Source organism: Ceratina calcarata, unplaced genomic scaffold (assembly GCF_001652005.2).
Source record: "Ceratina calcarata isolate Rehan_Ccalc_2016 unplaced genomic scaffold, ASM165200v1 scaffold72.2, whole genome shotgun sequence".
Taxonomy (NCBI): domain Eukaryota; kingdom Metazoa; phylum Arthropoda; class Insecta; order Hymenoptera; family Apidae; genus Ceratina; species Ceratina calcarata.
In genome coordinates this window covers 1,743,196-1,766,840 of record NW_017178472.1, presented here as the reverse complement: position 1 = coordinate 1,766,840, position 23,645 = coordinate 1,743,196, and the positions used below count along the sequence as shown (strand labels likewise).

The window sequence follows — 23,645 nt, the reverse complement described above, 5'->3', positions numbered from 1 at the left end:
GCGTTAATAATATAAGTTTCTTCTCGCTCGTCCGCGATTTCTCATTGCTTATTTTCGGTTACTATCGGTTATCAATCCACCTGCACGATGAATCCTCGATCGCACACACACATGCGCGATATTTAATTTACGATTGTAACACGAGTCATTCTACAAAATTTTTACGCTTACTCATCATAGTGGGAATATTCTGCAATCACATTCGATGAACGCTGTATGATTATTTGAAAAGTATTTTCTAGAATTGGTGGGCTCGGCTAACATGATAAAATTATAAATATTACGTTAGATTCATAGAGATAATCAGGCATATCTATAGAAAGATATGGATATATAAATATGGATAAAGATATTATGGAGATAATATAGATACAATATGTTAGTCTGATGTTTAGATTAGATTATAAAAATTAGAACAATAATGTTGAAAAACATTATGTAATATTTCAAGTGGGAATTCTACCAATCGACGGACAGTGATTTATATCGTCTGGATTGTACGTATCACCTATTTCAGACTGGGATGTATACATCCTCAAGTTTCCATTCTCTTATCTAATAAACTCGTAACTTGAGCGTCTTTTTGAAGGATTTTTCTAGAGCCTACATTTAAGTCGTTAAGAATCCTAGGCAAAGGAGTTTGGCTGTCGACTCTTTAAAATGGTAAGTGAATCGAATCGAATTAAAGCAAGTGAACGAGACTGATGACACGTTCGTGAACCATGTTTCGCGGTCGAAACACTTAATCCGTGATAAATCACACGACTGTTTTCAGAGAATGGCGGTTGGTTGATTAATTATTAGTGACGCTTGTCAAGAGATGTTTCTTGTTGACCCGCACTAGGGGATCCGGGCAAACGTGTCAGCCGTGCCCCCGAGTCTTAAGCGAACAGGGCATCGGGCCAATTGATTCTCATGAATGAGGCGGCAATATGACGCGAAATGCGCACTCAACACCAACGACTCTTCTGGAGTGTTCCTTCCTATCTCTTTTTCCTTCTCTTCTACTCGCGATGGTCACGTAGTCACAACGCGACCTAACTGAACGTATTTTCAGGTGTCTGCCGAAAGTTTCGATTCGTTTGAAGCAACGTGTCGATACCTTGGCTAACCTAGATATGTATCTTTCGTAATAATTCGTAAACGATGAAAATATCCCTGGTAGCATGATTTACCGAATGGCCAGAATTAGAAATAGATCTACGATTGAGTACGTAATCGTGGCTAATTCCAGGCCTAGGAGAATAACTTATTGGCCGAAACGATAACATTCTGCTTTTCAGTTATATCAGCGTGCGTTAACGGTGATGAGATTGCAATAGTTATTGAGCCCACGCCTTTAGTCTTGGCTGCATCAATCATTTCGAATCTCTAACGAGTTTCTCGAACGTTCGAAGAACGTGCCCTATCGATATGCATCTCTGGGAGATCCTCGCGCCAATCAATAGAGTATCAATCGGCTAGCGCGCGTCGTTTGTTTGGCCAATTCGTATCGTTGACCAATTTCGATCAGTGCATTGATGTGAATTCGAAAATTAAGTTAATGACGGCCGACGATAGGGTTCAAAAAGCATCGATCTCTGAGTATCGTCATCCGAACAATGAACATTACAATCGAGAAATGTAACAGCGTTCGTACGTTACAATTGTCACGTGCTTCGTGCACTTAGTTAGGTACTTGGCAGACGATGTGCCGACAGTGGAGTGGTTGAGGAATAAGCGGCGTACGCACGACAATTTTCTCTCTATGTTTCGCGTACGTTATTAAATTCGTAGCAGGGAACGTGCCTCACTACTCGCACAATGATTGCAGATCTGAACATGAAATGGGATTAAAGTGAATAGACACTACGAAAATTTTTAGTCCTTACATTTCCAGAACTTCATAGGGCGATGAATTAAAAAATAGTCACTTTTTACAGTAATGAATAGCTTTTAAAATGTGTTCTTGTGAACACTTAAATAATCCATTTGCTACGAAAATTCTTAAAGAATTTTTTCCATATTTCAAAAGAATTTTCATCAAAACGGTCCATTATTTTTTGCTTTCCAAACAATTTCTAAAATGATTTTATCCAAATATTTGCTTGATCCAGACTATAATACCGCATTTTATTGTTAAAATATTTTATGCCTGTCATACTGAGCAATTTAAGCGAATCCTGAGTATAAAAAGACGAGCCAAATTATGCACTACACGCCTTTAAATTTCCTCCTATCCGTATTTACAAAAGGAGTAGTAGTTCAGAAACACCTTTCGCTTTGTGAAGTGTTTTAGGAATTGATTGTCATTGACCGATTAATGGACCGGCATTAGTTAATCGGCGTTTCCTTTCTGCTTCATTCAATCGTCTAGACAAGGAACATCTATGTCTACGCGGAAATAAACCGAGTACCTGGAATTACGATAAACGATTGGTGTCCAGTTCTCATTTGGAAAAAACGAGCAAACGGTAACCAAGGACGCATTAATTTGCATTTCTTTCAGTTCCTTCCAATTCTGTCGTTTCATTGTGTTACCGTTTCATTCCTAGATTTTTATCGATCATCGAAGCTACCAGGTATTTTTCCTTCGATACTACACTAACGCTTCGCTTTATCGATTAACCTTTATCGATCAACGAGTTGACCATATTTCGTGATGTAACAACATACGACAATTACCGAGGAATTGCTCGCCATCGGAGAAACGAAGAGAAGAGCAAGGAATCGATCTTCAAAGATCATCAAGAGATCGACCTCCGTTTTGTTCTGGAAAGACGGCATAGAAATCCGGGCTCAGCGCATGGGATATGTAATTAAATGGAAATACGATATTCATTTTCCCAACGGTCTGTCTAATTACAATTATGGTACCGGAATATCCGTGAATATCCGGTTTTCGATATTTTAACGATGTTTCATGGTGAATCACGCTAAATCATAATCGATCGCTCGTTCATAGATGGACGTTACATTATTCAGTTGCGTATTTACCAATATTCACCTACGCATATATTAGATTATGTTATTATGCGATACGTCTAATACATATGCATGCGCGCTTATGAAGAAACAACATTGCTAAAGATGCGTCGCAAAACCGTCATGTTTAATGTTTTGACGAGTCGGAAAATTTATGTTCAGAATGAGTGTCACCTGAAGATGTGCGTTTCGCATGCCGATATGAAGCTGAAGATCGTTAAACAACGACTAAATGTAAACAGTCGTTGCATAAGTTTGAATGATCTTATTATGGATTCGTTAAAAAAAAAAAAAAACATTTAGGTAGAGAAACTCTGGAATGGAATCGTTCGAAACCCAACGTGAGCCAGCCACGATGCATTTCACGATGCCTGGCTCCGTTCTTTCGACACTCGAGATGCCGCCTTCGCTCTTGTTAAACTAAACAACCGATTTATGTATATATGTATATAATGATATTCATTTATTCGCAATGTTTATTGGAAAAATTTTCAATAATAAGAACGGAAGAGAAAAAATTGATAAAGAGGTAGAAACATGCGTGACGCAAGTCAAACCGGTTATGTGCTATATAATTTTTTCTATAGATTTACATTAATTTCTGTACAAGTTGTATAGAATATGAGCAGAAAAACGTTTTTGCGATGCATCAAAGCCATGTTATTGAGAGCGGCAAAACAGCTTCATGTATGGTTCACAATTTCTTGATTGGCTGCAACGATTTAGCACGAAAAAATAATACTGTTTCTAACAACGTGATTGTTCTAACTGAGAACGGAAGTGACCGGAAATTATGGTTCTATCGAAGACGATACGAATAAAGGAGATAGGATTTACGTGCACATACATATGCGCCAGACAGATAGGATCCAGGATGACTGTATATGTACGATAGCAACTGAACGAGGTCGAACGACTGGAACCTTCCGTGAAAAGCCCAGAGGATATTGGCATCGCCACGCTGGAGAAAGATACTGTTTTGATTTCAATGTCATTTAACCCTCACCGTAAAAGATGATTTCTTAACAAAAACAAATTGTCAACTACATTCGATCGCAATCAAAATAAGTTACGATAGATCGATATTTGTTAGAGCAGGATGATTTAGAGACCAAGGAGGGATACGTGACATGTTTGCAGAAAAGAAATATTTGAAACATAGCGAACCTTCAAGTTCCGCGTGTCAAACTGCAACTGGTGGAAAGAAACAGTGATCCAGTTGCCTCGCGTTTTCAATCTATGTACATAAAATTCGTGAGAGAAGCCGGCAAACGACGCGCGTGGCGACCAGACCACATCGGGTAGACGTGTTCTAGAGACAAGACGAGGACAAGCGAGGTGAGACGAAGACAGCGATCTACAGCACGATATGTGGAGGGTGTAGCGAGTAGGAGGGGATCCCCACCGACCAGCGACGCACGCCCCAAGCACAGGAGGTCAGGAGTCTATATAAAAGAGACAAACCCCCGATCTGATTAGCAAAGTTTCAAACAACACACGTAAAAGTGCATTTTAGTCATATTTTACACGTCATAAGCTTGAGGCCAATTGAGCATAGAAAAAAAGAGCAAGAACCGTTCTACGAAGATAATTATTACATAAAGTTCAACCGACGCTTTCACGCGTAATTCGATAAAAAGAAGATTGCGTGTTGGTACTCAGAAACCGACGTTAGCTAGCGATAAAAGAATCCAACGTTTGTGGTAAACTAGACCTTGGCAAAGAATAATTGAGCTAGGTCAAGAAGTTTTCCACATCGACGATTTGAGATTCCAAGAGGTTCGATTATTACCGACGCGCGCCGCAGTTGCGGCAAATGCAGCAAGAATACTGTGCGCGGGAAATCACACACACGTAGGAAAACAGATAGGCGGTACTGTGGACATAGTAGGAAGGGTGGCAGTGGTAGTGGATTCGAGCTCGCACCTAGCTGAGAAGTATACTGTATCGGCTACGCGGCATTTGGACTTCAGCTGTTCCCTTGCGCAGTCTGGCAAGGGTAGTTGTTTAGTACATTGAAGAAGGAAACCTGGCCGAGAGCCAATCCTGGTTATCATAAAAACCTATATTTTCCACTCGCATCAAGGTCGCACTGAAAATAAGCTTAGCGGCGCTTTGCTTATCTGTCAACGGTAAACGATTTGGTGACGAAAAAAGACGAGGTAGGAGTGATCAGACGCAAAAAAACCTTACCAGAGGAAACATCGTTTTGCGACGGAGAGAATCCTCAAATATCAAGTCAACGAAAAAAAGTAGAGAAAGACAGAAGAAAGTCGATAGGACGTTCTGAGAATTTGGCTGCAGGTAACAAGTGAGGTTCTATCAACCACCCGGCGAATCGGCACACTGAGCAACACCGGTGACAGAACACGAACAGTTTCGGAGGTGACTGCCAAAATGTCCAATTCCCGGAGACAGATGATGCTACCGTGGCCTCTGTGCGTAGGGCAAGAACGCAGGTTCTTCCCAAAAACGAAGGTAAGAGACAATGTTCGAATCTTTCACGTAAACGTGCTGATTCCGACCGCTCGCAATCGACGAACCGACCGTTCTCCACCGGCTGATTTTCGCCTATCCTAGAAACCGTTCGTGTCTCCTCGATCTCTCTCGGCGCGTTCTTTCTCTTTTCCTCCCGTGTCAGTTTCCCCGATTCGGCATTCGGCACTCTCACCAGCTCGCTTTTTCTCCCTCTCTCAGGCTTCTGGAAATTTCCACTACGTGCCTTCGCCGGCGTCGACGATGACGCCGGCAACCGGGGTCACTATCGACAAATGAGACCGGCGTTTGTTACCTTTGTCATTAGCGCATTTTTATTTACATATGTATTATTATATACGTATTCACTCATTTCACACACGGTGTTCCGCATTTTATCATCCCACCTCACTACCTTTATCTTTTCTTTTTTTACTGCGACTTGCTATTTTTGCATGTTGTCACATCATCACTATGTCATTATTTTCTTCAATGAAAATAAACATTAATTATTTTCTTCAATGAACATAAAACACGATTAATACATCGTCTTTGTTCTTTATTGAGTACTTATACTGTTCTCTACGTTCTGCCATCCCTTCGCTTTTCTTCCTTGGTTTCTTCCCTGTTTAATTTTACTGTTTATTGTCAGACACGTACAGGGCGTACCATTCTTTCGATGATCGTATACATGTGCCAAATCTTTCATCTCACTTCCTCTATGTTCTGGTCTTATTTCATTCTTTTCTCCGGGCATTTAATCGTGCATGCCTTTATCGATTTTTTATTTATCTATATACATTGCATCCTTTCGTTTATACAGGATTTTTTTATGCTATATTTAAAAAGGACGGTCGTGTGCATCGATGTTAGCGGAGGTTTTGCCAGGTGTATCATATGTCCGAAAGTCGTGCCCGAGTTGAAAACGACTCGACATTCGTAAAACGGCTTCACATTCCTTTGTTTCTTGTGTAATCTTTATGTCGTTTCATATTTATTTTATCAGCATTTCTTCTAGTCCTAACAGAGTTTGATCATTTCTTTTCATGCGGAAAATTTCGATCGTCGGGATAAAACCGCGTGCATATGTTATATAACGCGGTATGTAAAAACGATACAGTTTATCTGGAATGAAAACGATTGAATTTGGTTAAACGAAACGCGATATTTGTCCGGAGTCCGGGTTTAGGTTCTGTTCGTCAGTGTTACTCTTTTTCTTTTTATTGTACGGCTGTTTGATACATCTCGACCGTTGACGGAGTCATATCCTACGTGTGTTCACACATGGCACACATTCGCGTAAGTTTCGCACACTCCTGCTCCTGTCGAACAATCGAGATTGCGGCGACGGCGAGATGGAAACTTTTACTTTATGCTGTCTTGGCTACCGCTTCATTTCAATACTTTTTTTTACATCCGTATACAAACTCGTGCGATCATGGAAGAAATATTTATAATTTCGAAGTTTGGATTGTCTTTTAGGACTTGTTCGTCTACCAGAATCATCCAGATCGGTGTCTACCGAATTTAAAAAGAACGAGAGATTTGTAACATTGAAAAAAAAAATTTTCAATAAATGGTTTTTTACTCGCCATCATTAGTTTCCTAAGTGTTTTCGGACCCATTTCTTCCATACCATATTCACATTGGATAATACATACATAGCATAGCTACACTCATCTCTTCGGACTCACGATGCGTTTCGCATAGTACTTAGTCTTTTTTTATCATTAACGGATTTTTTTACGAACATCGGTCTACTTAATATAATGTTACGCATCAACGACGAATGCTAAGCGCAAGGCGAACGAATACTTTTTGGAAATACGTCTGTATAAATATAACGTATAGACGTAATCACGCGGGCACTCATCAATATTTCGAGATAGAAAGTCACACGTGCAATTCGTTATCCGCGAAATTAATCATTTCACTATCGCATAATCGACACCACGTTTTCATTAAGAACACCAAAATTCTTACATCAAGCACGTGTCTCACGTAAGCCGTTTTCTTTGATTTTACGAAATTCGCCATTTATTCATTCTCGGATAACACACGACCTTTAGTTAACGGAAACGGAACAAGTACACGGGAGAAGATGAGATTAAATATTCGAACCAAAAACGGTATAAATGGCCCTAGATTTTGAAACATGAAGCAGATGTAATGTACGTAATTGCGTCGCGTTCGATCTTTGATCATGCACTGTCGAGAGTCGGCTTAAAACAAGAAGATGAATGGAATTACAAACGTGTTGATAACATTAAGCAAAAAAGGAGTCATACATAGAAGTAGTATATGTATATGCAGAGACAGGCTTGATACCCAGGATTACCTATTGCTAGTGTATAGGTATTTCCCCCGCTATCTAACGCTTTCCGTAGCGTAAATATATTTCGACCAGCAAGATGTGGGCATTGCAGTCGACTTATTCTACGTTAATTGTCACGGACGCAGCGCTAAAATGCTTCCTCAGCAACGAGTATCTACGCCGCTGGTACGTCACACTATTGCTCTAAATCTACCCACCACATCATTTTCGAAAGGAAAGGAAGAACAAAACACATAGAGAAAGAGAGAACGCGTGCCTAATAGCTTCTCCTTCCCTGGTCTCCCTATGAAGGCTTACCGAAAGCGATAGCATACAACAATTCGGAATCGCGTCGAGAATGTCTAAAATTTATCTGATCGTAAATGAACCATAAATGCCGTGAAATAGATCCATGGGAGCGAGACATTGGAATCGTTTTGACGAAAGTGCAGTGTACATACGCTAAGTCGTGGGCAATTTCTGATGGGATTTCCTTTACGCGACGTACATTATATGTATATCAGCCCTCTCTCTCTCTTATTCTTTCTCACTATCTTTCACTTTCTCTCTCTTCTTTTTAATGTTACACACTCACGCACAAACGAACAATCCTTGGTATTCGATGCCCTTAACCATTGCTTTCTTGTTTTCCGCTCACCTTCTTCCTATTGTTGCAAAAGAAACACGCGATCTGCTGCCATTCTTCGCTGCTTCGTCAGATTCTAGTTATTTCGGGAGAGATTTGACCGTTTCGGCATTTAGATTTGTCGTTTGACACTCGAATTACCGATAAGAAGATTCTATTTGCACCGAAAATAAATTAAAACAATAGACTACATAATCTAATCTAAAACACCAGTTCTTATCGATATCTAAAAAAATATATCAAATTTGTTAATCCTAGTGTACAAATGTTTGTTAGTTTCACGATAAGATTGCTTTTCCAAAAATCGCTGAACGTTATTTGTATTGATCTCTTCCAACGTTTTAGACGCTTTGGCTAAAGTCAACTGTCGATAGCTATCAATTCGCGGTACGAGACCACTCTGCTTCGAAGATCCAATTGCGTTTTGGACTTTCGAACCCGGAGGCGAGAGTATCGTTTACGAACTAACAGAGATGCCGGCGACATTTACATGTAAATGTATGTACAATAGTTCCGTCGCTAAGCTGCGCGCTGATTAAATGCAGCTGTAGTGCATACTTTGCTTCTGCAAACGCGTGCACATACATTCAGATTCCCAGCAGTATTCGCGTGATATTTGCGCGTATCATTAAAAGCGTTATCTACGCAAACATCACACGACAGAATTCACGGTCAGGCCAAGATCGGTCGGATTACTGGGCCAACACGTGCATTCGCAGCGCATCAATGATTGTAATAAATATTTGGGAAGAAAAGTATTCTAAATTCAAATTTTGACATGAATACCACTCTCCGATGAATTTTTATTACTCGCTAGCTTCGCAGACAATTTTGAATAAATTAGAGTTTATTAGGTTCGTGAAATTGCTGTTTTTTTTCTTGTTATTGCAAATGAAAAATATTCTGTCGACATTCGACGCAATATACGAAATGTGCATATATGTAAAACAGGCGTGACGAATCAGATGTCATGCTTAATTTGTACGGTGCGATTATACGGCGCAACAATGACATTAGAAATACTGCGAGCTCAAACGAAGTAGAAGTGATACGAATTTTCCACCTTTCCGATCTTTCTTATCGATCTGTGTGGATCTGTGATTCCGGTAAACATGAATGACGCAACGCTTGAAAGATAAACGCGAATCTTTGATTTGTATTAAAACATTTTTTACGTTCTTGCGGAACGTTCCCGATTTCTGTGGAACTGTAACTATTTTAGTATCATTTCTCTTCACCTTTATTTGTTACTTTTGTATGTTCTCATTCTCGAGAGGAATCGCGCAAACACTTTGCATATATCGTTAACTTTGATTTTTTCTTATTTCGATCGATTCATTAGAACGAGCAACGAGCGTTGTTTATTGTATTTAATAAGAGAAAAGCAATCGCTGACTTCCTTGAGCGACAGACAGCGAGAAACGAAAATAGTACTTAACGTCGAACGATCCAGACTACGCGAACGGAACGTTAAAAATATTTGGTAACTGCGTGAGGAACGCATGTTCTGGAAATGGAATAGTAAATCTAATTTCGAATGTAATTCTACTACAAAAGCTCGCAATATAATTTTGAACTAAGAACGGTTAAAGTTTTGAAGATCGTATCTTTTTACTCCTAACAAAATTAGGGTTTTTTATCATATCTAGTTTTTCGATCCTCAAAAGTGTCCTAAGTATCGTTATTATTTTTTATCGCAAACTATTAATGAACGTTTCTTTAAAGTCATTCGTTGCGATATTTGACTATTTTGTATCTTCTGCGAAGCCATATGTTCCCGACTTATATTATACTAAATATCGACTGTTTCGATAATGAATTCATGCGAGGAAGATAACGTTGAAGGACAAATTACTGTCATCGAAATTATTCGTTTGTTGGAGAATGAATTGGCATTAACCCTCTGACTGAAATGAATTATGTATCACAGTGCAGATCGTAAAAACGTTTTTGGTACACGTATCCTTCGTACATGCCCTTCTTGTTTAATCCTTCTATACCAACAATACCGATTATCGGGACAAAACCTCGGTGAATTCAAATAATTATTTACATTCAACTGCGCTGTCTTACATTTTCAAATATCGAACTTAAATCGGAGGGTTAAGGTCGCACTCAAACGAGAAGTTTGTCTTCTCTCTCAGCCAATTGTAAGGACAATGAAAATAGGTATACAAATGCTCGGCAAAAATCAATTCCGGTCTTAATTGTGCCGCGACGAATCCAGATGTCGAACGCTACTCGAAGGATAAAAACGAACCGCACGTGTGTGCGCCTGCGGCATTTCCATGTAGGAAACGTAGTTTTTCCCTGTCGACATCTACCTGATTAATGCCACATGTTCACACCAGATAGCGCCACGTGAACTCTGGAAACCCGCAGTTTGGGAAGCAGCCAATCGAAAGGTCTCCGTCGACAGAAGAAACGGCGGGGTCTTTTCGAATGTCGAACCCTGGCTTCGAATGCACCCGTCGTCCGTCTTCCTGTCACGAAACAAATCAGGATTGTTCACGAAGAGAGTCACGAATGTAGCACGCACTCGGTGTTATCTCAACATCAACAACAACTGAGGGTGACTCGTGACGAATTGTGGCCGAGATGTATCCATATCGAGGACGACCGACTATCGGGTCCAAAGGAGAACAGATAGCCGCAGCCGCAGCGAGAGTAAACAAGGAGACTTTTGACCACAAGATGCAAACAACGTCGGCGATGATGAACCAGTACGAAACAACTGATCGGTACCGGAACTGCCTGCAAAACGAGGCTCGCGACGTCGGATAGGCGTAGCAAAAGCGTTACGTTCGAAATATAAAGAGAGTGACACGAGCTTTCGACGAACGGGAATCGTCTTCAACATAAAAAGGTACTCGCTGCACGAAATGGAAGGAAGAATAAACAGTGGCGAGCGCGACGGTACGAAACGCTGGATGATGAATGAATAGAACTGCCGATGCGATGTTTTAGGGAATGTTTAAACGGATGATTTTAGGAAAAGTTTCGAGAGCGATAGGGGTGGGAGAATAGGAAATAACAACGGTGCGGAAAACAGAGATTGTTTTGCATAGGAAACAATCGCGATTATTGGAATGGAAAGACACCACGATTATTTGCAAATCTACTTAGGCCGGCAAACATGATTAATAACAGCGTCACGGATTTGATTTTATAAACGGGAATCGATAGGGGCTCATTAACGTCTTAGTTAGTGGATGCGCGTGGCGTGCGTGATCAGGTCATGGCTCTCGTGCGTGATACTTCGTAAAATTCGGTGAATTGGTAAATCGGTCGGGGACATAGTATATCTATAATGATCGAGAAACTGGGAAGACGCGCCGGAGCCACGAGCACAACATTCGCAAACGAATCCACGGTTTGATCATCGAGTTCATCGAAGGTTATCGATGAACCAGGGGTAAAAGTCATCTAATAGACGAACAAGAATCACACTGGCTTCTCGTCCGTCGCTTTTCGTCATTGGCTCATTTTACGATAATCGCCACCGTCCATCCTCCTCTTTCTTTAACTCGGCGTTGTCTTTCTTTTACACCATTTACGATAAACGAATCTAGTATAAATACTCCAACTGTGAAGTTTCATCCCCCTAATTTCGTCGTCCGTTCTATAGACGAACGCTGGATTCGCGTTGCTCCGGTCTTTAAGTAAAGTGTGTTCCGTTAGTTGTAAACGTCTACGAAAATCCGCGTTCCCGAACGAGGAAAGAGGAACGATCGAGTGGCACATTAGTAAGTTTAAGCTACCGTCCGATCAGCGAAATGAATTCCCAGGGAATTTAATTTCTTCGTGCGTGTCAATGATTCGTACTACGTGAACGTAATATCCGCGTTGAAACTTTGCACGGTAATCTGTCGGTCACTTTGATCTAAAGTTAAATCAGAAGTTTTATCTACATTTGATCTTGTTCGAAGAGTGACAAATTGTATTCTTAAATTGTGGAATACGCTTAATTGTATAAATTCCGTGCGAGGTTTAAACGAAAGGAAACTGAAATAAATGCAAAGAATACGAAGGACAGTGAAAATGAGCGAGAGGTTTACAATCGTACGTTTATCTGTTTCCAGAACCGGGCTGTTCTTCCCCAACAGTACTCAAGGGTGCCATCAGTTGCAAGATCACGGACGAGCAGTTCCGGGACAGAGTCCCAACTAGACTGCTCTTCGAATACAACCCTCCTTACAAATGCGAGCCCGTTCAACAGCCAGACGGCTTTGATCACAGAGAAAAAATTGTTAAATCCCGGCAACATCGTCGCCAATACCAACAATCATTACTATGTACAGAATTTAAGGAACAACCAGAAGGCCCTTAACGGGTCGCGCTTGTACGATCCTCTCGAAAGGGACCACGATCATAATTACAAACAAGTGGATCCGTTGCTAGTCGAATCTTCCTACACGAATATCAAAACGATCAAGGCAAGCATGACACCCCAAGACAGCAAACCGTTCAAGGATGAGACCACCGATAGACGACCAGAATATGAATTTCAGGAAGCGAAGTCGTCGTCCGTGCCGTATCTCACACAGGTAAGTGATCTCATATTATTTTTTACTCGTCATGATTATTAATCACTGATTGGGCACGCGTAACAATGATACCTGAGTAGATCTAGTTACGAGTCCCACTTCGTTATGTGTCTCTAAACATGCGAAGCTAATGAAATCGTATACCGCAACACACGTAACCAAGGGTTAAAAAGCATCGAGAAATTGTGCCAGAAGATGATCTTATCTAGAACTGGTAGCTCGTACGTTTCAACTTTCATCTAGTACCTGTACAGCGCGTGAGTTTCGTCATAAAAATGGAACGGCATATCATTTATATCACTATTGTAAATAGAAATGTATACATCATTTTGCATAGATAAACTAAAATCTTGAATTTTTTTCGCATCTCCTTATGTCTTGTATGTATTCATATGTATACAATGCGTTACGTATTGCGAGAAAACGACAGAGAAGGAGACTTCGTTCGTTTCTGCCCGCGTACAGAGCGTCAAGGATAATCGGGTCGCAAGATCCTTGATCCATTTTTTCATTCGCCTTAGAGAATCGGTGAATGAACAATCGGTCGTCAGAATCGATTCACCGGCGTACTTCCCGGCTCCAAATAACTTCGGTTTAATAATGTATGCGGATGAGATATCGCGCCAGCCGACCAAGGGAATCGATGAGAGATCGTGAAATGGAAAGGACGTTACGGTGAAGGCCGGGAAATGTTTCGCGGTTTCAAGGGTATCGTACGCGCTACTGTGTCGCGCGATTCGATCGTTGCCGAAGCTCGATCTTCTTCCTGTTCTCTGGTACTCTTACTTCCACGCGAACACGCGATTGCCCGTGCTTCGTTAGATCTTATGTTATAAATCGAATACCGCACGTGCTTTCTCGAGCTAAACTCGCGGGAACATCGTGATCTTCGTCGTTTACGACATCCACGTTGCATATTATACATACGAGTATACGTATAGATACATCCGTAGTTGTATTTATTATTATTATTGCGCAAATCACTCGCAGTAACAAATATCGTACATAAGCGATACGATGCGATAATATTATGAAAAAGGATCATTCATTCAATTAATTCGAACAACTGTTCCTTTTTTTGCGAATCCGCGTATTTGCGTTACTAGCACGCGTGTGTGTGACGAATACCGAAGAGCCCGAACGCGCGTCAATCAAACGCGAGCGACAAGTGAATTGTTTATTACGACAGTAAAACTGTAATCTTTAGTTCGTGTCACGATTCGGCGTCCGGTTTCAACAAATGTAGGAACATAATTTGTGACACGAGAATGTATTGTAATCTTTATTTGCGATTCTCTGCTGTAAGAAGATAAATTGAGGGGATAATCTACGACATGAAATTATTGGTAACTTTTTGTCGTTCCGTGATCCAGCATAAGGCGGTACAGAAGGATCGTCTAGTGAGGGTACATTAAATGGTGCACTATACGCAGCAGATGCGAAGAAGTGAGAAATAAATTGGCGCGCGACGATCCTCGCGCGTGTTTCCTGTGTTCGCAGCTTCGTACCATCGAAAGAAGCAATTACAGGAAACAAAAGATGAATGCATGCATCGCATGCGTGCATAGACGGTTGCACCCAACTTACAGGCGACCTTGCTCGCTTCTATAACTAACGACTTAATTCTTTTTCCACGTATGAATATAAGTATTAGTCTGACGTACATTTGAGACGTTTCGCCAATTGTATTAAGCAGTTGAATAATGTAAACTGAGATGATGCTTTGAAGAAGAGCCTGATCGCGACCACCCATCGAGACACACAAATCGGTCTTTTTATACATTGTTTTTTAGTTAATTTTCAATATGGAATATAATAAAATTTTGATAAGAAAAGAATCAACAAGAATAAATCGGGACTTCGAAATTCTATTTGTTCACGATTTTACTGCAATACAGATAGTTCAATAAATTTATTGATTATGATCCAAAACATCATTTTTCATGAGAAAATACGACTCGATGATACGGAACGGAACTGTATAGCTCGCCCGAGAGAATGAAAAAGAAGAGCAGAGAAGAACCCGCCGCGTTCCGACAAAGACTTTCGGTTACGCAACGCGAAAGAAGGTCGCGGGTAGCAAGATCGATCGATCGCAACATATAACATCTACGCGTTCTTCCGTAGGATCTTGAGTCATTTTTTCAATTATTGAGGTCGTTACATATCGTAATGTGACCCGGTCTTCGCTAGAAAGAAAACCCGAGACGCGTTTCATGGTGATCGGCGAATGTCAAACTGGTTTCTCTAGCGGTCGGTCTATCTACGTTTTCTTCCACTCCAATTTCTTTCTCTCTCTCATCGCCAAAAATTAGTCTCACGTGCCGACAAGGAACGATGAAATGGTACCAGTTACACACTCCCGCTTGTAAACGCCGCACCGCGCGCATACATGAAAGCACGTACGCGCGTATAATCGTCCGATTCGCGGACGATGGATCCTCGGGATGACAAGGGTAGGGATAGTCGCGGCCCCCAGCATCGATTCCCTATATAAACAGGGTTCTACTCATCGATCCACGAGTGCCAATACTGTGTCAATATTATACGGGAACCGACAGCGACGATCAGCTACCGAGAAGAATCGGAATCAGCGACGAAGACTTTTGAAATCGGTTCGACGGCAACGACAAGAAACGACGTTTAGTTTAAAACGCGTGACACGGTGTCGCGTACTCGCCGAGAGCGAACGGATCGCGTTGTTTGGTGAACGATCGGTGCGGTAAAGTTCAATCGATATTGATCGGCGCGAATCACTTCGCACCGACGTTGAAGACGAAAGGGATCGAACCAGGCTTTGGAATATATCGTTCTGAACGATCGCAAGAGAGATCGCTTTTCGTTTTCGTCCCGCCGATCGGGGCTAACGTCGCGCCGTGACGGTCGTCGCGTGGAAGATTCCCGTCGTCGGGTTGTGTCTTCTCTTCGTCACCTTGTACCTATATCTCGATCATCATGAAGATTCTTATGCGAGCTGATACCCATGTGAACATCGAAGTACCAGGCAACTTGCCAGCCGCTAAATGCACCTTCAGTCAGGTATCAGCGACAACGATGACGATGACATTGTGTACTTTATATAGAAATCTTCGTACCGATTTTCTAATCGTTTTCCTCGTGATACGTAACCGATACGGTTTATCTATTAATCAATATTTGACCTTCCGGATCGAATATCGGTCGAGATTCTATCGGATCTCGGCTTAACTGCTAACGTGAACGATTTGAACCGCGTTTTCGCAGCTCGAACTGCGACCTCTCCTGTCCTAGCCACTCCGAGTGTATTTATTATCAGAATCTCTCTGATCTATCATCTAACGATCATGTATTTCAAATTTATTGAAATACGCTTTGGTCTATTCTCAGGTATCCGTTTGTTTGGTAGTACTTTCATACAAATACATGATTCCGATTGCGCGTATAAATAATGTTCTCTGGAACTAGCCATTTCGATTCTGTTTATATGAATTGAAGTAGGATCCCCGTGATTGTAATGATCATCTAATTAAATGTTTGCTTATTATTATCTGCAGGTGGTCGCTGCCCTATCGTTGTCACTGGGCTCTCTGGTGGTCGGTTACTCGACAGCCTACACCTCCCCAGCTTTGGTGTCGATGCGAGCTGACAACAACACTTCATTCGAAGTGAGCACAGATATGGTAAGTAAAAAGTACAATTTTTAAACGTAAGTATAAAGAAGATCGGGCTAAGTGAGGGACGAAACAATCTTTGTCTCGGATCTTTCCGCGGATGAAATTGTTTTTGAAGGAACGTGCCTTGCCAGAAGATCTCGCAATCTCGCCGCGATCCAGTTGAAACAACGTTATCCGGATTCTCGACTTATCCGGCACAGCGCGCGAAGGTCAAACGATCCACCACAAGGCACGTTTGTTTTCGAACGCATGCCGATTACGCGAACGGTTTATATGTACATACGTACTTTCGATAATATTGTGGATTCCTTTGCGTTAAGTCGACAAATCGCGTCCACTTAAGATCCTTAATAAGGGTCAATTTCCATTATGCGTATTAACCGTCAAGTAGTTAGTGAACACGTACCATCCGATAAGTCGGAGTTCATCTCAAACGAGCCGATGATCACGAGTCGTGCCAATCGATGAAAAAGGGGTATGTACGCGTCGCGTATCGATATCCAGGAAGGGTCAATGAATGATTGAGACTTTAACTCGCATAATGCGTCAATGTAAGGAGCCTCCTCGTAACGACTCCGCGTCGCGTTCGGATCAGTCTCAATTGCTGCTATACACGCGGTTCACTCGCTCCGTGATCGCCCTCGCACGTCCCTACTTTGCCTTTCTTAACGTAACCTTCAACGGTGTGTTGGAGGTTTTCATGCGAGAATAGACGCACGTTTTCTGAGCCAAATTAAATCACTTCCGTATTCCTCAATGTCTTGACTCTCGCCTAGTTCGTTCCTTCTTTCGTCTCTCGTTCGCGCGAGAGGATTTACGGTTTCACGCTCCTTTATAAACAAACAATTTCCTTCTGTTCTTCTTATGCGATGTGCTTGCTTTCGAAGTTTGCCACGCGATTAGTGTGTTATCTCTCGAACGTAAATGCATAGTAGACAACTTTGTATTCATACTTCATTATTAGTTGTGTGTTTTGTCTACAAGTGACTCACTGAAGATATTTCAACGTATCATAGAATATATTTGATGAATATCTTGTGTACGTCGAAAATATTATTAGCATCCTAAGTTGAGATCCCCTACCGACGTTATATGTTTAGGCAAAGTTTTAAACAAATCCGAAAATGAACGTAAGAGTTATAAAACATTTATTACAAACATACATTTGGCAGAAGCTACAAAAGCATTTGAACAGAAAAAAATAGATCTAAGATAGAATAGTAAACCAACTGTTTTGATTATTGAACGTATTCATTCATTGCAACTAGATACAGAAAAATAAGCAGCTTCCATGAAAACTTGTAACAATAATTTATGATTTCTTTTTAATAACATATATATCCATAATATAGAGAAGTTCGATAACTCTGTACACATTTTCATATTTGCTTTAATCTTTGTACAATATTAATAGCCGTACCCATTTATGGTATTAGCTACATTTGGAAAAATTTCGTATCACACATTTGATTTATAAAATTGTTCATTGATATTTTCGCAAATTAAGTTAAAGTTACTTCATATATGTATGATTATTTCACAAAATGAATCATATTAAAGAAATCTATATAATTAGTGCACAACGCGCATTATAATTATCCACAAACCTATATAAAATATATTTTGTAATATATCCACCGCTTCTTGCACCATATTTATTTTTGATAACATTTAAATGAAGATAAAATAACTTTATTGTATAAAGGTTATCTTAAGTGGTCTTAAAATAGAGAAATTTAGAAGAATAAATAATTATACAAATCGTAGCAAGAAACGATCAAGAATGAAAGCGGAACAGAGTCATTACGTGAAATGTTTGTTTCAGGGTATGTGGATAGGATCGATCATGCCATTGAGCGCTCTTGTTGGAGGTATAATTGGTGGTCCATGTATCGAGTACATTGGGAGAAGGAACACTATCCTTGGCACGGCTGTACCATTCATTGTAGGTGCGTTTCGAATACGATAACGAATGTATCTCGAAGTTTCAAACAATCTAAATAGCATTTAACATACGTTTATAATTACAGCTTGGCTGTTCATCGCTCTCGCATCGGACATCGCAATGGTACTGATCGGCCGCGCTCTTTGCGGTTTGTGCGTTGGTATCGCTTCGTTATCTTTGCCAGTATACCTCGGTGAAACGATTCAAGCCGAGGTACGAGGCACTCTCGGCCTCTTACCAACAGTGTTTGGTAACACAGGTGAGTGTTAAGAACTATTAGTACGTCACTAAGACCTTATGTTTTAAATCTAATAATAAATCGCCTTTGATACAACGATTACGGCAGTTGCTGTTCGAGCAGTTAATTTTACTTCTCTATTGATAGAGAACAATTAAGAATGAAGTTTTCTCTTTTTAACGTGTTTAGGAATTCTAGTCTGCTTCATCGCTGGGATGTACTTAAACTGGAGAAGTCTCGCATTGCTCGGTGCTAGTTTACCCATACCATTCTTGGTTTTGATGTTCATCATCCCCGAGACTCCAAGGTGGTACATCTCTAAGGGAAAAACGAAGAGAGCCCGTAAAGCATTGCAATGGCTTCGCGCCAAGGGTGCTGATATCAGCGAGGAATTGACCGCCATCGAGAAGATGCATATAGAGAGCGAACATACCGCATCGCAGCAAGGCGCGATCGAGCAACTGTTCAAAAAGCATAACATGAAGCCGCTTTTAATATCTCTAGGCCTGATGTTCTTCCAACAATTTTCGGGAATCAACGCTGTCATCTTTTATACCGTCTCAATTTTCAAAGTACGTGTATTCATGTGTAGAAACGAGTAGAATCAGATTAATATAATATGATAAAAGACATGATTCTATGATTGGATTCTATTTGTATTTTTCAGGACGCGGGTAGCAGTATCAACGAGAATTTGGCTACGATCATAGTGGGGATAGTAAATTTCTTGTCGACATTCATTGCGGCGGCCGTTATCGATAGACTCGGCAGGAAAATGTTGCTATACATAAGCGGTGTCTCGATGTTCCTGACGTTGTTCACTTTCGGCACATTCTTCTATGTAAAGAATGCTATTGGAGCAGATGTGTCATCATTCGGTTGGATACCACTGGCGAGTTTGATCATTTACGTGATCGGGTTTTCCTTGGGTTTCGGGCCAATTCCGTGGCTTATGATGGGCGAGATCTTACCAGTTAAAATCCGTGGTTCAGCCGCGAGTATCGCAACCGCTTTTAATTGGTCCTGCACATTCATTGTGACCAAAACTTACGAAGATCTGACATCTGTAATCGGTGGGTACGGTGTATTCTGGATGTTCGGTACAATCGTTATGATCGGTTTCATTTTCGTGATCGCCTGTGTGCCAGAGACAAGCGGGAGATCACTAGAAGAGATCGAGAAACGATTTGCCGGACCCGTTAGGAGAATGAGCGCGGTCGCCAACATGAAGCCGACGCCGATGGCCGTTTAAATCGTTCCTCTTCTCTTACGCTCTCAATAGCCAATCAGTCTTTTTGATCGACGAGCAATTTGCGCCGATAGTGTTTAGCTTCGTCTCGGAGCAAACGAGATTCGTATAGTTCCTTCCTTTTGTCGATATTGAACGAACAGGAATATGACTAAGAATTGTCTTCCACATCGATTCTTCTCCTTCTTCCTTCTAACTTGAGTTCTGTTGTTTCTTCTCTCCAAGTTTATGCCTTCGAATAGGCGAATATTTGTCCACCTTGTTATTAGCAGTCCATGCTCCGTTTAATGGAGCAAGAATTTATTTCAGAAGGAGAAGGGAGAGCGAGGATTTCGATTTGTTGTATTTATTTCACACGCTTACAGTTTGTCGATTCTATTACGATTTATAAATCGAGAATCTCTAGGAAGGGAAACGATCTGTCGAACAAGATGCGGGTTGAACATCCGGTAAAATGTTATATAATTCTATTATTATAGTCTTTACAGGGTCTACCTCAAAAATACTTTTCCTAAAAGTATACGAGTAAGTTAAACGAAGAGCGAGAATTATTTAATTAATGTGCAATGTGTGTACAGATTTGAAGATACTTACGAAAGGATCGCCTCAAGTGGCCTAAACGAATACAATTGAGAGGAAGAAAAAAGAGAGTGACAATGAGTGAGTGAGTGAGTGAATGAGTAAGTCAATAAATGAGTCAGTAAATGAGAAGAAGAAAAGGGGAACGAAACTGATCTATACACGGTGATCGAACGAAGCTGTCAATTTCGTTCTCTGCTAACCGCTACAATAAAAATTCCATACCGACGAGCAAGCTATTGTTTTGTGTGTATATTTATCGTGATCGTCGTCGACGAATTGTACATATGTATCTAGTTACCGATTTGCGTCACCGGGGCAATTGCATCAGCTATCAACGAATTAAGTCGTAGGTTATAGTTAAGAAATAGGGATAAAAATAATCCGAGTATATTTTTCCATTGTCAAAGTCGGTATAATTGAAGTTTAGATAAAATAGGAACCCAATGAACAAAGCGACACAAAACATAATGCACAATCGCGTGCGCTGTCTCTCGCGTACTCCACATATGAAATTTAAATGTTTTATATTTATTACATATAAGTCTACGTATACGTTTTTCGTGAACTGTTTCTATTATTATATATTGTAACGTGATAGAGGCACACGCTCTTAGTATACTTTTTAATTATTTATCCTGGTAATCAACTGAATTTGAATCACAAGCGTTCACTCCTCAACGTTGATCGTTGAATCAAAATTCGTACAATCTTCTAAATCTATTCGTAATTTCTTCTTGTAATATTCTTTTTTTAAATTGTCTTACGTGGTAACATTATTCCGAATTTTACGATCAGTAGTAGGAAAATGTATACCGTACTCTGGTTTCATGCACGCCGATACCGAGTTCAAACATTACTCTTTTACATGCACACTCTTTTGTCTACCATACAGGAGAATTGTATAATGCAATTTCATCTTTATTACTTACTGCTGGCTTATATTTATTTGACGAAATTTGTATTGCGTATCATACTTACAGGCCTAGGGTACTTGTCGAATTCCGAGACACTGTTCAATGAAAACGTCTTAAAAACTTTTATTTTGCTACTCGCGTTCAGTTTACATATACATTTGTTAAGTTATTGAAATATATTGTTTTACAACGAAATCGGTTCGAAAGTTATCTTACAATTGTTTTAAACTCATGACCCATTGAAATTGAAACCTACTTCAGATTGATCGGTCACAACACGATCAACAGAAATCAACAAATAGCTCTCACAGTCATAACTTAGGAGCTTCTAAAGGCAATGACGAAAACAATAAAAAATAATCATAATTGAACTAGCGTAAACGATTGTGACTGCTGTCAGATATCATATAATCACTCTACTTAATACTGATTCTACATCACGGTCGTACATACAGTACAGTACCTGGAAACTTCGGTGGTGGACGTAGGCCTGCTAATGGCCGGTATTCAGTCGTTGCTTATATTTAAGATCGTCTTAAAGAATGTCCTATTCCTGTCTATGTCTATTCCCAGTCCCTATTTTGTACAGGAAACAGGGAATTAAGCAAATGTTTAAGGCGTTCTTAAATAGAAAGTAACGACTCTGAATACCGGCCAATGAATCGTGCATCATTTTGTATGTATATATGTATACGCATAGCCTTTAAACTTTTCTTAAATACACCAACAACATATAGAGATTAGAAAACGAAGCAGATACTTTGAAAGACGAAGGGTCAACTCACTGCTGTGTTACGCAGTATCGGATTGACGTATTTAATCTCTTCCCGGAAATTGAAAAGGAACAAGCAAAATCATAAAAAGTACATCCATCAACTGACTCAACAATTATTAATTACTGTTCTTTTTACCTCGTAGTTAGCGCTTAAAAGCTTCCATTCGACATATCTAATGTTTGATAAATAATTATGTCCCAAGAAGATAAGATAAGAAAATTGAATGTGCAAATTATAAATGCCATCTGTAGTATATGAAGTATTTGAAATATCAAAACAAAATGTTTAAATGATAAAAGTAATGTTTATCTAAAACACAGCACTACAAAATAATATCAAAAAGATTAGATTTTACATAAAACACCGCAGTCTACTTATTATGAAAATACATGTTCATATTAATCCTCTCGGTCCAATGGTACACTTATGCAACATTAACCTTACAGGTTCACTTTCAATCAATTATTTACATAATATAAATCAACTGGATCTGAAAAGTTAATGTTGCACGAGTGAAACATTGGGACCGATAGGGTTAGTAAACGGATTCTTAACTTAACCTATCGGTTATGTACGCGAATTTGTGTACAACTTACCCATAACTTGAACTCGACAAATCGCACAGGTGTCACACTCCACATCCCAACTCCACATAGCCACGGCGTTCCATTTTTTCAATATAAACATTTTGTCAGTCTTTAAATTGTCATTTTCACCGCGATCACATGAATCTTGTTCCGATTCGGCCATATCGACTTTTTAGGTTATCGAATGACGAATCGTTGCGAAGTATAAAAACATGTGCGTTCGTTCAAAATTTTATAAACAGTTGTTCGAATTTATATACTTTGTGTGTTTATAAAACTTCGTCGCGTGCGCGATAAATGACATTAAATTGCAAAGTAATCAATACATGCAATGCACATACATAAGTAAATTCGGCATACAATGCCGTACAAAGAGTCAAGTAATGCTATTTGAACATCGAGCACGCGGTTCCGGTTCCGACAAAGTTTCAATAACTGTCACTGACTGATAATGTCACTGTGATAACATAATGCTTTTTCTTTGCATTGTGCTGCCATCACACGACAGAAGCTTGAAAATAATTAACAAGTAGCAGTACAATAATAAAGAAATTTCAAGAAATAAGATAAGTTTGAGATCTTAGGTGCTTATACAAGTATCTGTTATTAGTGCTTGAGAAACAGTTCGTTGGTTCATAGTATTCATTAAATATTAGCTCTTTTCATTTGATAATAGTTTGAAAAGAAAATGTTTTAATTTGTTCAACAAACACGTGAAAGTTCAATTGTTGTAAAATTAGAGTTATGGACTGTAG

General features: G+C 40.0%; 2 protein-coding genes across 4 annotated transcripts in view; one reads left to right on the top strand and one right to left on the bottom strand.

Annotated features, from left to right (window-relative positions):
• Positions 1 to 23,645, bottom strand: part of LOC108630321 (Regulator of cullins 2) — a 25,270-nt gene extending 1,625 nt beyond the window's left edge. The window contains exon 1 of the mRNA XM_018033529.2: positions 22,900 to 23,645. Coding sequence (XP_017889018.1) covers positions 22,900 to 23,053 — 154 coding nt within the window. The 5' untranslated portion in view covers positions 23,054 to 23,645. The remainder of the gene's footprint in view (positions 1 to 22,899) is intronic.
• On the top strand, positions 4,432 to 21,722 carry Tret1 (trehalose transporter 1). Of its 3 annotated transcripts, XM_018033526.2 has the most exons (8): positions 5,373 to 5,442; positions 7,900 to 7,939; positions 12,482 to 12,946; positions 16,480 to 16,605; positions 18,425 to 18,548; positions 18,630 to 18,803; positions 18,972 to 19,354; positions 19,450 to 21,722. In XM_018033526.2, the coding sequence occupies exons 2-8, from the start codon at positions 7,907 to 7,909 to the stop codon at positions 20,032 to 20,034; spliced, it is 1,890 nt and encodes a 629-aa protein (XP_017889015.1). In that variant the 5' UTR covers positions 5,373 to 5,442; positions 7,900 to 7,906; the 3' UTR covers positions 20,035 to 21,722. The 3 variants fall into 3 exon arrangements, with proteins under 3 accessions (XP_017889014.1, XP_017889015.1, XP_017889016.1); XM_018033525.2 differs by lacking the exon at positions 7,900 to 7,939 and having other exon boundaries at positions 4,432 to 5,442; XM_018033527.2 differs by lacking the exons at positions 5,373 to 5,442; positions 7,900 to 7,939; positions 12,482 to 12,946 and adding an exon at positions 15,145 to 15,985.

Coding starts and splice junctions, on each gene's coding strand:
- Tret1 (XM_018033525.2), top strand. CDS start 5,362: ATGTCCAATTCCCGGAGACAGATGATGCTACCGTGGCCTCTGTGCGTA. Junction 16,606..18,424: donor TCGAAGTGAGCACAGATATG/GTAAGTAAAAAG, acceptor TGTTTGTTTCAG/GGTATGTGGATAGGATCGAT. Junction 18,804..18,971: donor AACAGTGTTTGGTAACACAG/GTGAGTGTTAAG, acceptor TAACGTGTTTAG/GAATTCTAGTCTGCTTCATC.